The sequence below is a fragment of the Pseudopodoces humilis genome, chromosome 17 (assembly GCF_049639895.1).
Source record: "Pseudopodoces humilis isolate 2021_Gansu_Grassland_sample_001 chromosome 17, ASM4963989v1, whole genome shotgun sequence".
Lineage (NCBI taxonomy): Eukaryota > Metazoa > Chordata > Aves > Passeriformes > Paridae > Pseudopodoces > Pseudopodoces humilis.
The window spans coordinates 5,249,262-5,264,715 of NC_142216.1; the positions used below are offsets into that span (position 1 = coordinate 5,249,262).

The 15,454-nt window shown below is 54.7% G+C and overlaps 1 protein-coding gene across 2 annotated transcripts in view; it reads right to left on the reverse strand.

The window, feature by feature from the left end:
• Positions 1 to 424: 424 nt before the first annotated feature.
• Positions 425 to 15,454, reverse strand: part of LARP1 (La ribonucleoprotein 1, translational regulator) — a 45,404-nt gene continuing 30,374 nt past the window's right edge. Inside the window, exons 5-20 of one of the 2 annotated variants that reach the window (XM_014252991.2) lie at positions 14,767 to 14,935; positions 14,051 to 14,182; positions 13,747 to 13,890; positions 12,917 to 13,079; positions 12,555 to 12,699; positions 12,165 to 12,339; positions 11,249 to 11,418; positions 10,617 to 10,976; positions 9,348 to 9,471; positions 8,516 to 8,721; positions 8,302 to 8,408; positions 7,812 to 7,963; positions 7,423 to 7,567; positions 7,136 to 7,245; positions 6,547 to 6,674; positions 425 to 5,987 (exon numbers count right to left, since the gene is read on the reverse strand). In XM_014252991.2, the coding sequence (XP_014108466.2) occupies positions 5,766 to 5,987; positions 6,547 to 6,674; positions 7,136 to 7,245; positions 7,423 to 7,567; positions 7,812 to 7,963; positions 8,302 to 8,408; positions 8,516 to 8,721; positions 9,348 to 9,471; positions 10,617 to 10,976; positions 11,249 to 11,418; positions 12,165 to 12,339; positions 12,555 to 12,699; positions 12,917 to 13,079; positions 13,747 to 13,890; positions 14,051 to 14,182; positions 14,767 to 14,935 (2,652 nt within the window). In that variant the 3' untranslated portion in view covers positions 425 to 5,765. Of the gene's footprint in view, positions 5,988 to 6,546; positions 6,675 to 7,135; positions 7,246 to 7,422; positions 7,568 to 7,811; positions 7,964 to 8,301; positions 8,409 to 8,515; positions 8,722 to 9,347; positions 9,472 to 10,616; positions 10,977 to 11,248; positions 11,419 to 12,164; positions 12,340 to 12,554; positions 12,700 to 12,916; positions 13,080 to 13,746; positions 13,891 to 14,050; positions 14,183 to 14,766; positions 14,939 to 15,454 lie in introns of both variants that reach the window. The other variant, XM_088063427.1, reaches the window with a different exon arrangement.

The following is a 15,454-nucleotide window of genomic DNA, read 5'->3' on the forward strand; positions in this document are numbered from 1 at the left end:
CAGAGATTTTCCAAGGAAAGCAGAGTCCCTGCTGTCCTGAGCCGTGCCGAGATTAAGGAACCCCTCTAAGAAAGGACCCAAGCAAGCAGCCCCAGAACAATGTGCACATTCCCAAGTACCCACAGACCATCCAAGACATACTGTGAATCCTCTCAAGGCTCTTCCTAAGTCTCAGTCCTGCCTGGGGGCCTGGAACAAACACATCTCATTTCTCCCCAGCAGAGCAGCCCCTCAAGGAACAGGCACACAGGGTTGAGCTGTGCTGCACTGACCATTGGTCAGCCCAGCTCTACCTGTGGAACCAAGGTCACTTCCCCTGCTCCTCTCTGGTCCCCACAACTGCACCAGGACAAACCCAGCCCAGTCACCCACCCACAGTTCCCTGGGGAGGGCAAGTCAGCAGAACAGAAAACCCAGGCACCACTGTCTTTTGAACTTTTTATTTTTATACATTTTTTTGTATTAAAAAGGAAAAAGCATAATTACCACAAATTACAAAGGACTAAAGCATTACTAGAATAATGAATCACATCAGCCTAGAAAGCAGATACTCTGAATAATATTAATGTTATAATACAAGCTTTCATTCAAGTATTTTACATTTTTCTCTTTTCCTTTTATACGTGATGATGATCCTAGCACATGGGTCAAAGATTATGTACTATCAACAGAGATGGATCATGTACAGCGGGCCGTATTAACAAGATTTTCCTCCCAAGTGGATACATGGTCTGTGATGAGTCATTTTAAGTTTGTCTCTACTATAAATGCAGCTGAAGAAGGTTGCACACACTCTCTAGTTTTGGGAAACAGAAGGCTGAGGTTGGACACAGGGTTTGAGAAGGGCCAGCACATCGAACCATCACCCCTTTAGCTCCAGGCGAGTAAGCAGAAGGCTGCACTCGCTGGGATGCAGCTCAGTGGGTGTCTCAGAGCCACAGATCCAAAGGTTTCCAACCCCAGTGGGACCAGGACAGGCTGGGGGGAAAGATGGGCAGCAGGGCTGCACCAGGGGGGCTTGAGGGACCAAGTGGTGCCAAGCACCCCCTCCCACGAGGGGCACCACTGGCAGAGCCACCCTGGTGCAGGGCTGACACCTGGGGAGAGAGCAGGAGGATAGCTGGGGAGCTGGAGGGAACCCAGCACGCTCCACAGGGGCCAGCTGGCACCCAGGGCACTCCCTGCTCCTCTGGTGCTTCCCACCAAAGGGATGTGCTTGTCACAGATGCATCGGTCCTATGTTCAAGTGTCTGCAGAAAGTGAAACTGTAAACTACTCCTGGAAATGCTGCCCTCCAGCCACCTGCTCCACGCCACCGAAATGAACATTTGCTTAGAAAAACAAAATGGAAGAAAATATTTTATCTGTTACCTGTATTGGAAACTTAAAAAAGTCAGTGAGGCATTTAACATCAAGTGTAGCAACCCTCTCAAGAAGAACCCAGCATTCATTTCAAACAGTGACAAGTGACATAACCAGCCTCAGAGGAGACAGGAGACAATACGCATTGCAAACACAGCTTGCTACATTTACAGTTTTCTTTTTTCTTTTTTTTTTTTTCTCCTTTTGATAAAGTAACTGGAAAGGCATTAACAGCTAGAAGGCCCCCTTTGCACTGCCATGTGCAACGTGGCAGGACACTGAGGTTAAACACATCAGTTTGTTACAGTACAACGACCAGTCCCGAGCAGGTGCCGAAACTCGAGGGACCCCAAGGGCTACGGTGAGAAGGTGCCATCAGGGGTGACAGGGGGGCAGCAGAAGAGATGGACAGGCAAAAACAGAGCAGCAGCATGGTTACTTTTCTAATTTTTTTCCCCCAAATGAGCATGGCAAAGCAACGAAGCCTCCTCAAAAGCACACCTTCCACCTCCACTCTGACCCCACACCACAGCGCTGTACCTGTTCCAGCCACCTGCATTCTAAAGACAAATTAACCTCAGCAAGGAGCCCTAAGCTCCAGCAGCCTCGAGGACCTCCTGAGAAGAGGGACAGGATGAGGAATGTCCCCCTGACTCAGCCTCCCTCCCTTTCCAGAAGCAGCTGGGGCTCCCCCCAGGCTCTGCCAGTGGCTGGACACCAGCACCATGCAGCCCTCACGGGCCGTGGGACGATCAGCGCTCACAGGAGCACACGTGCAACCAACTCAATCCTCTGAAATTCAAAACAGCACAACACATGGTGGAGGTGAAGCACCCAAACTAAAAGCAAGGCCTAAGTCCCTCCTCTACAGAAGGGCAAGAGCTTCCTCAAATGCAAACCCCCTCTGGACAGCTATCCCTTTATCCAGTGGAGACGTGAGCCCTGCTGCGGCCACTCCTGACCCAGCCAGGCACAGACCATGCACCCAGGGAGCTCCCCGCCCTCTGCCAGCACCCACAGCAGAGGGAACAGTTCTGTGTTCCCTGCCCTGCAGGAAGACAGGTGTGAGCCAGCAACAGCTGCCTCAGGCTGTCACATCCATCTCTGCTCTGTCCTGCCCACTGCTGTCCCACAGACAGCAAAACAAGGCACACGGTCCACACACCTGGAGGGCACTGGGACCGCTGGGATCGCGCTTCTGACCCACCTTCCCCTGGGTGCTTACACTAACGTGACAAACCACTGAATTGGCAGAGGGGAAAGGGAAAACACTTCCATGCCAAGACTAGAGCCTCAGGATAAGAAATTAAAAATTATTTAAAATCAGTTTTTTTGGGAAATTCTCTGGGAAATGTCTACCTCTTCTACAACCCAAGCAATTCCACAGTCTGCTCTAAAAGCAACAACTTCATAGCAGCGGCTCATCCCTTCCCATTTCCTATTAATTTGTTGCTGAAATGCAGACAATTGGCTTCAAGAGAGAACACACACCAACAAAAGGAGCACAGACACAGCAGCAAGGAGTACCTGTGGCACATCCAGACCTGCCTCCACTTGCAAACAACCAGCAACACATCTACGATGTCCTTGATCGACTCTCCAGCCTCCTTCCCAAATCAGGGACACCCCTGCCTATATACGTAACCTCAGAGATCTGACTCCAGCTCACAAGAGGGGAAATCCAGAGATAACAGTCACGGCCACAGCACTGTACAAGTGTTACTTTTTCCCATCTTGCCCAGTTCCTACCCCACAACCCCAGAGCATTGCTGCCATAACGGAGATCCACGGCCTTGGATGGGCTCGCCTGCTGCAACCAGGCCTGTGAGCTGCAGGGTGGCATGGCAAGGGTGCACAGACCCTGCAGGATCACACCACCAGGAAACAGCCAAGTAGCAGCTCCTCAGCCTCTCAAACCCAGCTGTGCTTTCAATTCTAGCAGCAGTTCATGAAGCCACTCCACTCAGACCAGCCCATGTGCCCCACTGTTTGGGAAGTGATGGGCTCAGCCAGGCCCCACAAGCACCCACAGCCACTGCTGATAGACAGCTTGGCCGTGCTTCCCCTCTTGCTCCTGCTCTAAGTTCCTGGCTGCTCTCACCCACCCACCCTGCAGAAGCACAGAGACAGCCCCGGAGAGTTGATGACTCCTCCCAGCTATGAGACACAGCTCTGGATCAACCGGATCCCTTGGGAAAACGCTGTTCTGTACCAGCTTGTGACTTTGCAGAGTGGGCAACATCACCACCTTTGGAGTGGTGCATCACATGCCCACTCCACACTGCACACAGGAACACAGCTCTGGAGCTCACAAGGATGGAGCACTGGAGCCACAGCCAAGCCTGGTATCCCAGGGACCCAGCAGAAGGGGTACGGTGGCAGCAAGACAAGCAGGTCTGGCTGGAAAGGAACACGACTTTCCAGTGCTACCTCTGGAGATGCTCCTGAGGTAGCACTGGACATCTCAGATCTCACACACCCCTCACCAAGGATCCAGCTCGCAACCTGGGGAGGGCTTGCCTGCCAGTCCACCTGGTCTGGGTGCAAGGATCAATCAAGTAAATGCCACAGCAGCTCTGCAGTCATCTCCTGCCTCAGCCGAGTAAGGAGCTACACAGTGTCATCTCAGCCCTTGGAAATGCACAGGGACTGTACCCTGAGTGAGAGACTCCGTGCAGCTGCCCGCCACAACACAACACACAAGGAAACCCAGGCGAGAGCTCTCCTGTGCCAGGCAGGTTTCCTGCTCACCCCTGCACAAGTCCCATCAGCAGCCCCAAGCCAGTGACTGCTGTGGGACAGCTTTCCCAGGGCTGCCTCACTCCCTGTCAGGCTACAGCAGAAGCAGCCCTTGCTCACAGCCAGGAGCAGTCCCCCCAGCTGCTGTGACAATCTCCCTGCTCACTCCCCAGCCACGCTGGAAGCACAGACAGGAGCAGAGCCACCTCCTGCCAGGAAGGGCCGGGGCTGCGAGCAAGGCCATGACAGAACAGTCGCTGTGGTGGGGACAAGGCTGCCGCGGTACCAACAGAGCCGAGCGGCTGCAGCTGCTGCACGAGCACCAGTCTGGGCTGTGACTGCCCTCGGCACCTTCCCCAGGAGACTCGGGCCTGGCTGGGAGGCTCTGTGACGGGGGAGGCATCTGAGCGAGCTGCGGGGGCAGAGGAAAGGCCGCAGGGAAGATCAGCTCGGCAGCAATGCCGTGAGGAGTCTCTGGGCCTGGGGGAGCCAAGAGCCCAGTGCACCCCAGGGTGCAGGAAGCCAACAAGCCTCCCCGGTCCAGCTCCACCATAAGGCAACTTTTTTTTGTGTGTTTTTGGGGTTTTTTGTTTGTTTTTTTTTCTTTTTTTTTCTTCAATAATATTTCCAAGGAAGAAAGCAAAGGGAGATGTGTCTTTTTTTTTTTAAAGAGTTTTTCTGTTGTTGTTGTTTCAGAGGGGTTTGTGGGGGTTTTTTTTTTTTGTTTATGTCATTTTTTCCAAGGTAAAAGGAAGAGAAAAGCTCCTTCAGCAAAGTCCTGTCTTTTCAAGTGATGGGCATTCCTGGGGCAGCGGGTGCACTGTCCACGCAGGCTCGAGTCCAGGTGCCTGCCAGCCTTCCAAACAGCCATCCTCGCAGGAAGGAGTCAGAACAAGCCTATCCTTGGCAAAGGTCCTTTGGTTGACTTCCAAATTGTCCGTGACGGAAGGGAGAGGTGGACAGAGGGAGAGCCAGACCCTCGGGAAGGTGAAGACGTTGGGGAGAAGGGAGCAGGAGAACAAACAGGGCGATGCTCCTGTCGCGGAGGTCGGTGTTGGAGAGGCACCGCCGTCCGTGGAATGGGAGATGCCAGCCAGGTCATGGAGATCAGAGGCTCCGCAGCATCGTCACACGCTGTGGCTTCGGTCCCCCACTGGGGAACCTCGCTCCTCCGAGCTTCCTGAGCGGCTGCCCCGCGATCCGAGGGGAACACAGAGAGAGGGGACTCGTTGGGGCCACACAGAGCAGACTTGTTTTGGTAAATCCAGACGAACTTCTAGCAATAATTTAAAACTTGATATATATATATAATAATAAAAAAATCTCCCCTTTCCAACCCAGCCAGAACAACATCTTTTTGAAGAGACACTAAGACATGAGTGTGTGCACAGGAGGAGAGGGAAGGGAAGGGGTGGGTCTGCTGGGAGCAGGTCTGGCTCTGGTCAGGGTAGTAATAGCAAAATGGTGTTTTGGATGCCGATCGTCTTTGCTTTCCAGCCACAAGAGAAGAAAATCGTGTGCGTTGAAGTTTCTCCCAAGCAGCCTATTCCTGGGAGCCCACCTTCCAGCTCCCTTCCTGTCCCACCCCCTCATGTCTGCCCTTCTCCGAGCCATTCCCCACCAACCCACCCAACCCCCGGCAGGAAGCGGACGCTGCAGCCCCTCTACTTCCCCACTGTCTGCGACTCTGCAGCTGATGGGGCAGGGGATTGCTGGCTCAGGTTTTTGGCATCCTCTTGTGCAGGCTGGCTGGGTGAGGCGTGGGCTTGGCTGGATGGGCACTGGCTGACCGTTTTGCTGGAAGACTGGGATGGGTAGCGCTTCCTGCCATCTCCCCCTGACGTCGTAGGGTATCTCTTGTGTCCACCTTCCTCCCCCATGGGTGGCTGGAAGAGAAGCACCTCAGTATCAGCACAGCCTTCTCCAAATGCAGGTGCCCTTCCCAGGTATCAGGAAACAGCCTTCCTGCAAGCCTCCAACTGTGACTTCTCTCCCTGGTCCACACACATTGACCCCAAGCACTCACTTCCCCATCCAAATTTCCTACTGCCAGGTTTGACAGAAAAAATGACTGACTTCAAAACTGACCCCAGTGCTGACAACTTGCTCTTACCTGCTTTCCACACAGAGGCACAGTCCAGAAGTTTGTGAGCCAAAGCTCCACACAATGCTGGCTCTACTCAAACCATCAATGCTCCCTTTTCTCCTCCTTCCTCACCTCATCAGGGAGAACAGGCTCACCCAGTTCCCATATCCCACAGTGAGTGGGTTTGCCATATTCCAATCCCAAAGTTTGTTCCTTGCCTGGCTGCAATGACTGGGAGTGACAGTAGGTGTCACTGCCCCCTCTCCTGCCACCACCTGGGGACCCCCCCCCAAAATCTTCCATCCTCAGATGCTGTTTGCAGGGGCCATCAGTGTGGTGTAGGAATTTTTTCTACTCACATCTACTCGGAAGTCCTCGAGGCGCTTAAACTTGCTGAGGTATTCTTGCAGTTTGCTGTTAATGTCCAGATTTTTGGCTTTGGAATATTTTAAGAAGGCCCAGAACTTTTCCAGCCCATAGAGCTGCCCTGGAGGGTAAAAAAAAACAACAATCCAAATGTCAGCAGGGCAAAAACTAAAGAAGACACCTTTCCCCCAGGCTTCCCCACAATCCTACTGCCCTGCTGGTGGGCACAGCCTAGGCAAGACGGAAAACCTGAAGGGAAGCAACCTTCATCAGTCCTGGGCAGCCCCCTTGATTTGGGATGTCCCCAGGCTCAGCTGACTTGGTGGTGACAAAGTTCAGGCCTTGAGAAATCCCATAGGAAATGGTGCCTCTACAGGAATGCTTTGGGAGAGCTGCAGCCTCCCACTGCCCTCCTCCAACCCCCAGCAATCATCAGGATAGTGATACTCAACCCCCTTCTGTGAAACGAGCAACAGGACATCCCAGTCCTCAAGGTACAGCAGTATGTGCCTTCCCCAAAATAATGAGAAGAGGCTCAGGAGCACCATGCAGCTGAGCTACATCACTGCCGGTATCACCTACCAGCTTCATAATCCTTGATGGTCTCTTCTTGGAAGTCCTTAAATATGTCTGGCCGGAATTTCTTCTCCAGCCCGTAGCTGTAGTATCTGAAAAGGCACTCCAGACCATACCTGGGAAGGGAGCAGCACATGCAGCTCAGACACTGATGCACACAGACAAGGAAGCAGCAGGAGGCTGAGAACTACCCAGACCCACCTTCAAGCAAGGCAGAGGCACTGCCTTAATTTGCTCTGAGCCCTGTGAAAGGCCAAACCCCTTGGAAAAGGCCACTCTGTCACTCCTCTTACCTGTATCCCTCCTTCCCATCCTCCACAGCCAGTTGCTTGAACTCCTCATACATTTTCTTGTTGAAGTGATCTCGGAGGAAGAAGGACCAGAACCGGAAAAGCGTGTTCATCTCCTGGGACTGACCAATGCCCAGTCGTTTTCGCTCTGTTTGGGGAAGAGGGGATGGTTACAAAGCCAAGCCTCTCCCAGGGAGTCAGGGGCTCATGTGCAGGAGGGCCCTGTGATGACACCCAGCCCCAGCACAGCCCATGCTCCCCACAAACCGTGGGGATACAGCAGCTGCCAGCAGGGCTGTCCTGTAGGGCCTGTGCCCATCCCTGCCGTGTTCCTGTCCCCAGCAGGGCAGAGCACAGCCACCCTGTCCCACCCCTCAGTGCAGGGTCCCTACCGTTAAGGCAGCGCCGCCGGTACTTGTGGTAGACGTGTTGTGTGAAGCCATTCTCCTTGAGCAGCTCGTGCGAGGGATGCTGGAACTTGGGCAGGGACTGCGGGGTGCAGCCGTAGCTCCCGACGGCCGGGGTCCCCTCCGAGGGGCTGGAGCTGAGCGTGAGAGACTCCTGTCAGCACCCTTCCTTGGCATCACCCAGAGAGGGGGTTCACACTTCACCCCGTCACTATCCTGGGTTTGGGACATGAGCCATGGAGTGTACCAGGAAGGGGACCAAAGTTTCTAATCAAGCCTCATCTTGCTACTCTCCAAGGCCACAGATTTTTCCCAAGCCTTTCCAGGAAGGGCAGGTTTGATCCCTGTCCTTTCTGCAGTCACCTAACAGGAGACCTCCCCTGCAAGAACAGATGCTGCTTTTCCCCTTCCTTCCCACACTCCCTCCTTTTCCCATTTCTGCCTCCTCCAGATCCTGCATGCCTGTCTCTGGTACCTGATGGAGGCTGTCCGGGGCCTGTGCTCCCTGGAGTCCATAACCCAGCCCACGTGGCACTCCATCGGAGGGTTTGAACTGTGCCTCGTCTTCCTCTTCCGTGGAGTCTGCAAGACACGGTGCATCACGGATGTGTTCCCTTCCTCCTCAGGCCCCAGCTGGGAGCCCCAGCTGGGAGCCCCAGCTCCTGTCCCCCAGCCCAGCCTGGTCCCACCTTGGCATCTATCGTCCTGCCCTCTTTCACCACTGGGTAGAACCGGGGCGTCTGTGTCGGGTCCTTGAGCTGAGGCGTGCGCGGGGTGCGGGGGGTCCTGGCGTTGCGGTAGTTGGGTGATTCTGGGACAGTCGTGGGCAAAGAGCGGGCGATGGTGGAAGGCTCAGGGACTCCGAAGAGCTTGTTGGCCAAAGCGTCTGTAGGTACTGCAGGGAAAAACCCCCGCCCTGTGTCAGGCTGGGCTCCAGGCAGAGGAGTGTCACTACCAGCCAGCAGCTGGGAAGCAGCAGGGGCAGGAATTCCCTGCAGGAATGCAGGAACACAGCCCAGCTCTCCCACATGAGCAGCCTGAAATCCAGCTTGGCCAGGAAGCCCAAATCCTAGCAACAGATGCAAAGAGCTCCCTACAAGGTATCTGCTTCCTAGTGGGTAACAGCAGCAACAAATCCCTGTCCCCAAGGACACAGCCCTGGTGTCACACAGGCAAACAAGGTCCAACAGGCAGCTGTCTTCCAAGTACTCAGAAGAGGGTCAAAGAGAAAGCCAAATCCCAGGAACTACATCTGAGTCTGCCACAGTTTCCTCATTCCACTGGGACACCCCTGCTTTTGGGCTCCTCTTCTAGAGCCCCACAGCATTCAGCTGGAAGAGCATCATTAATCTGGGAAAGAGGCAACTCAAAATATGCTGTGAACTCTCTCAACTAGATAATCCACCACATCTGTGACCCCAGTTCCTTCTCCCCACCTGCTACCCACCCAGCCTCCAAGACCCTCTCAGCATGAGGAACCTGGACAAATTTGGTCCCATCCATTCATGCCCCATCTCTTACCTTGCTGGAACCTGGGGGGACCAGGAGGGACTTCCTGGTTTGGATCCACAGGGGGCTCTGGGGTCAGGGTGTCAAACTGCTCCCTGCTGATCATATTCACCTTCTTGAAGTTCTCCACCTCTTGCTGCATTGGAGGAGGAAGATGGTGAAGAAACCACTCACCCCATCATAACCACGGCTCTGCTTGAGCAACAGCCACAACACTGGGCCCCGAGGGCAGTCACAGGGCCTGGGTACCCAGAGGGCACCTGCTGCACAGGGGCAGGAAGGGGAGATGCAGCAGACAAAACTGGGCACTGCACAGGCCACTCTGAGCCATTGATGCTACCAAGCTTCCAGGGATCCCACAAGGCAGCTCCACTAACCAGCACCTGCTTCTTTCAGGCTTTTACCAGCCAGGTCAGAGCCAGGGTAGTAAAGCAGTAAAGCTCAGGAGGAGCTCAGTGACCCATTCTTGGCCAGGTCCCCCTTGCCACCACCTTGTGTCCCTCGAGCCCCCCTCCCCACATCCTCACAGCCACACTGGCAGCAGGGCACAACCCTCTCATGGATCTGAAAGAGTCACACCTTGACACACTGTCCCTGCCACCCTCAGCTTCTGTCACCCCAGAGAGAAGCACTGCTTCAGCAATGGGCCAGGCATCAAACTTGGAAGCACTGAGCCCAGCTGGGAGCTCCAATAAGTCATCCCACCTCACAGCCATGATTTCTATCGTTGAATGAGTCCAGGCAAGTCCCCAGAAGTGAGTCTGGGGACCCAGAGGTTTCAAAATAACAGATGGGCTTGCTATAAAAAGCCCTTGTCTATATAAAACGACACCAAAATGAAGAAGAGCACGGGCCAAGTGCAGCCCAGCCACCTATGAATCCATCACCAACATGTGCAGTCTCCACCAGAATGTGACACAAAGCACAGGGCACTGAAGGCAGTGCAGAGACACCCAGTTCCCCTCACAGATTTGGTGCTGCCAGCAGAGATCCTGACAGACAGCAGAACAATGGGCCCCACGTTCCAGGTCACCTCACTACTGGCACTTTGTCTACCTGGTTGTAGTTTCATGTCTGGTTACAGCGCTGTGTTTATCCCTGATATGGCCAAACATGATGCTGGGAGACAAGAATCCCAAACACTGCAGGAGGACTAATCCCAGCTTAGCTCCACCCCACAAGTAGACTGCCCTTTTCACCCCAGCCCAACAGCCACTGCTGCACACAAGGCTCCCCGCAGCCCACACGGATCCCTCCCATCCTCGGATCAGCCGCTCTCACCTTGATCTGCGAATACTCTGGCTCAAACTGCTCTGTCCACAGGTCCTGCTCGTAGTAGTACAGCCCATCATTGATCACCTTGGCCAGCTCCGAGCTCATTTTAGCCCTGGAAGTGTGGTTGCCAGTCCGGTCCCCGCCGGGATGCCGGCGCAGGTACGGAGGGGTCTGCGTCACGATGAGGATCTTGTTCACGTCGCGGTCGTCGATCTCGTAATCCGAGTCTTCGTCTGACCAGTCGGTGAAGGTGTTCTTGCGGCCATCCATCTGCTCCATCTCCTCATCAAAGAGGAAGTCGAGCTCCTCAGGTTCATCTTGGTCCTTCTGCTTCTGCTGCTGCGGTGTCTTTGACTCCTCTGGTTTCTGCAGGTAGCGGGGCAAGGGTGACACAGGGTTAAGCCCACACAGTGACACAAGACCCAGTTCTTGCCCCTTGTTTCTTTACTCCAGGCTGGCTGTGGAGAACACTTCATCATTTACACCACTGAGGAGCAGCTCCAAAGGGGCTCAGATGGAAATGGGAGAGGCTGGGACATCACTCCCAACAGACCCTACTTGACTGAAGCCTGCCCATGTATGACCCAAGTCACCCCGATCACAGAGACTCCCAATCCAACAGCTCCTACATCACTTACCCTGGGCCTGGCTGGGGAAGGTCGGGGTCTCTTCTTCACTTCAATCCATGTCTCTGAATCCAGGTCTGGCAGACTTGTGGACAGGCCCTTGGGCATTGTCTTCAGGTTACTGACCTCCTCTGTTTTGGTGGGGACTGGGCTGGAAGGACGTGGGGAGCCTGGAGCGGACTCTGGAGCCAACAAGAGTCACAAACTGCTTTAGAAGGAGGAAGGGAACCCAGGGGGTGTAGTTACAAATTACCCAGCCATTCTGGCAGCATGGAACAGCCTGCAGGACTAACTGGCATAGAGTGGCCAAGAGCTTTGCAGGTGACAGCTTCCCAGACACACAAAGCCCAAAAGCAGGTGCTCTTCTTCTCTCTGGGAAACCTTCCTGGGAGTCTGGAGCCAGATCTTCTCCTGTTGAAACTCTTAACCACAGCACCAAGATGCTTCACATGGGCTCTGGGCTCCTGCCAGCCCCCATGGATGGGGTGACAAGAGCATGGGAAGCTCATGAAGGACGGAAGACCTTTCTGCAGCACTTGGTTGACAGCTCCACACCTGCGGCCCAATTTGTGCCCATTATCTCCTCAATCAGTAAAGGAAGGCTGGATTCACAAATGTCCTCTGCTCTACCCCACACTCGTAGTAGACTATTTCCAGACACGCCAAGAGTCTTTCAGCAGGACTGACTCTCTCTGAATCCCTTGAGCCCTAACAGAGGACAAGCCACACTCAGTCTCTCGCATTACCCCATGTCTGGAGGCAGCATTCTGGGGTCCAAGGACAGAGCCTACTCCAGCTCTGTCACCACCAAGCAGAAAATCAATGGCAGAGCCTTGCCCTGGGAACACTCCTGACTCTCAGGATCTCAGCCACGTTGCAGTACCAGCACTGCATCCCACACCTTCCTCCACATCCCCCCAGTGCTCACCAGTCTCCTTCTGGAAGCTCTGTCGGGGCACAAACTCGGGGCAGTTGATGAACTGTGAGAAGTCTGTCTGTGTGTAGTCTGCCATAGGAGGGCCAGGCAGAGCCCATTTTTCTGGCTGCTCTTTTCTCCTGATCTTCTCATCCACAATTTCCACCACTTTGCTGTCCTTCAGAGCCTGGAATCAAGCAGTACTTGGTTAATTTAGGGCCTTGTTTTGGCACATTGAGGGGTTCAGCCCAAGCCATTCCTCCCTGGGAGGACTAATAGAAGGCAGGAGCAAGTCAAGGACAAGTGAAAGCTCCACTTGCACCTCATCCAAGGTGAACAGACATTACACAAGGGTGGTGAGAAGCAGAACAAGGAGGAAAGGTCACCTTTCCTTGCCCTCACCTTGATGATGAGGCTGATGTCGGTGGTCAGTGCCTGCACCCGGTGGAAGCTGGCGATCAGCGTGATGGGCAGGAAACCGTCCGAGTCCATCTTGCGGCGCAGGAAGAAATCTCGCTCCAGGTTGTCCACGCTGAAGTAATATTCTCTGCATGGACAATGTGTCAGTGAGAGGAAGCCCCAAACCACCATCCTCTGGGCACCCTCAAGGAAATAATACCCTGAACACACTGAGGGGAGCAAGCCTGGGGAGCCCAGATGTGGGTGGTGCTGGAAGCAAAGCACAGTCAACACCCTGGCTCCAACCCTTCCCATGGGATTGGCTGCACAGTCCCCACCGCCCAGCAAGGACAGGAGGTGCTCACATCTGCCTCTTGATGTAGTCCTTGAGCAGCTCCTGGTCCACGCTGTAGAGCTCAGCACTGCTGATGTTGTCGAAGTAGTAGGTGATGTTGCTGGCGTACTTCTGGGTGCGGGAGCTATCCGAGCCCTCGAATTTTCGGTATCCGTACTGGTAGTCAAAGTGCCCTGGAGGATACCAGGAAGGCTCAGCACAGAGGCCCTGGGATCTGCCAAACAGGCTGCACTGCCAGGTGGGGCTGGACTCCTGCACAAATACTTCCCCCCTTTCTGAGGACCCCATGCCAGCCCACATGGAGCACCCACATCCCTCATCCTCCTGCTCCCTGCCCCTCCCACAGAAGAGGCCAGGAACCCTCTTAGTTACCCCAAGGGCAACTGGACAGCCCAGCTGACACACAAAGGCCCTACACTGAAGCTGCACTGGTGTTAGCACAGACACTGCCCAGTCACATGCCAGGGCAGATGCTCTTCCTCAATCAAGCCATAACCCCTGCATGGCTCTCAAATGGCATAAAGCCTTCACAGACTATCAATATGCTTCAATTCCTGCTCACAGAGGTACTGCAAGGGACAGAAAACAAGAAAAAGAGTTTGGCCTGAGTAGCAGGAAGACATCTGCTTTTATAAAAATACTAGTAAGGATTATTTGCTTTGTTAATAGCAGCTCAACTTACCGGCTGCAATTATCTGGCACAATATTTCCTCGTATCCCTGGAGTTCTCTGCCCCCTCCCAGCCCACTTGAGAGCCCCAGGTCTCTCAGGCACACAGACACAGAGCTCTGCACACTGTCACTCTCCCTGCAGTCACAAGAGCACACACACAATGATCACCTCCTCTGCCACGGCCACGGCCCCTGCCCCGGCCCCGGCCTCGGCCCCGGAAGGTTCCTCGCACGGCCCCTCCCTCGCTCTTCACGCTGGAGGTCTCATCGTGGTCCTGCCAGCTGCGCTCGTGCTTGTTGTCAGGGTGCCAGCCTGCAGCACACGGGGAAGGAGAGGCAGGAGAGGTGTGAGGGCATGGCAGCAAGCCTGCTGCACCCAGAGCCCTCTGAACACAGAAAAGCTGCCCCTGGGCACCAGGGCTTGCTCTGCCCCGTGGCCAGGCCAGGAGCGCGTCCCCAGCCCGAGCCCCCACCTTTGAGCTCGCTGCGGTTGTTGGAGGGGTGCCTGTGCTGCTCATTTTGCCGGTTGTTCCGAGAGGCCGTTTTGTCCCTAGGCACTTCTGACTTCATGTCTATCTGCAGAGGGACCCACTTGTGTTTGCTGCCTGCAAAGGGACAGGGTTTGGGTGTGACACAGGTTCAGAGTGCATCTGCTTCCTCCCCTGCAGCCCCCTCTTGCCATGCAGCCCCCACACATGGAGGAGAGAAAACAGCAGGGCCTTTTGGACAGACCCTGTCCTCCGACATCCCTCCAGGCCTCACTGGATGCAGAAAAGCTCTGACCAGGACTCTGAGACATGGAGGGACTTGAGTCATAACTTGCCTGTGGCAATTGTCACAGCACTTGTCCTTCCCCTGCCCCTTTCTGCCTGCCCAGGCTGAGGCCAGACTGAGCCCAGGTGTCAACCACAGCTGATACAACCCACAGTGAGGGGCTGTTCTGTGCCACCATGGAGCACACGGGAAGGCAGGCTCCTGCCCTGCCCATACTTGGGCCCTGTTCCACCTGCTCCCACCAAAATGACACCTGAAGCCTGCAAACACCTTTTCCCATGGCTGTCCCTGCACTGAGATCATGTCCTTTAGCAAGGCCTCCAGGGAAGGCGGAGGATGCTTCCACCTGCCTGTGGATTGGGAATGGGGAGACAAGCTGAGCCTGGGGGACCATCCCCACCAGCTCCTGACTTACCTTTCTTCTTCTGGGCTGACTTCTGGTTGTCATCATCACCATTCTTCTCCTCCCCAGACTCATCTGATTTGGTTTTCAGGTTCTCCTTGCCATCACTCCCATCCCCCTTTTCCTGCTCTTTCATGTCTTTCTTGACAGGCAGCTTCCGAAGGGATGGTGCCTTGTGTGGCTGCTGGGGACACACCAGTGCAGGAAAGATGTGAGAGGTGGGAGTAGTGAGGAGCTGGAGGCAGACCCCAGCTGTCCCTGACTTTGCCCTAGGCTGGGTGCATCCCTGCTCTGTACCTCCCAGAGCTGTCCTGCTCATAGGGAAGGGTTCATGGCTGAGCAGACAGGGGCTCATTGAGACTAAGATAAGCTGACAGGGAGACCTCGTGCTCATGGACGGGTTTATCCTGTAAAGGACCAGAATGAGCCAGTAGCAAAAGGGTGAGTGACCACCTTGCCCTCACAGACAGCCAGGAGCCAGCAGAACAGTATCCAAAAATAGAAAGGTTTCAATGACACCCATGTCCTCAGCAGGGAGGAAGGACTGAGCCCCTTCAGCACACCAAACCTTTCTAGTGCATTTTCAGTTCCTCCTGTGGAACTCCTGACTTTGGCCCAGTCCCTTCCTGCACAGAACAGCCCTGAGGAGACCAGGTTTGGGAGCCGACCTACCTGCTTCAGCCAGCCCAGGGTTTAGACT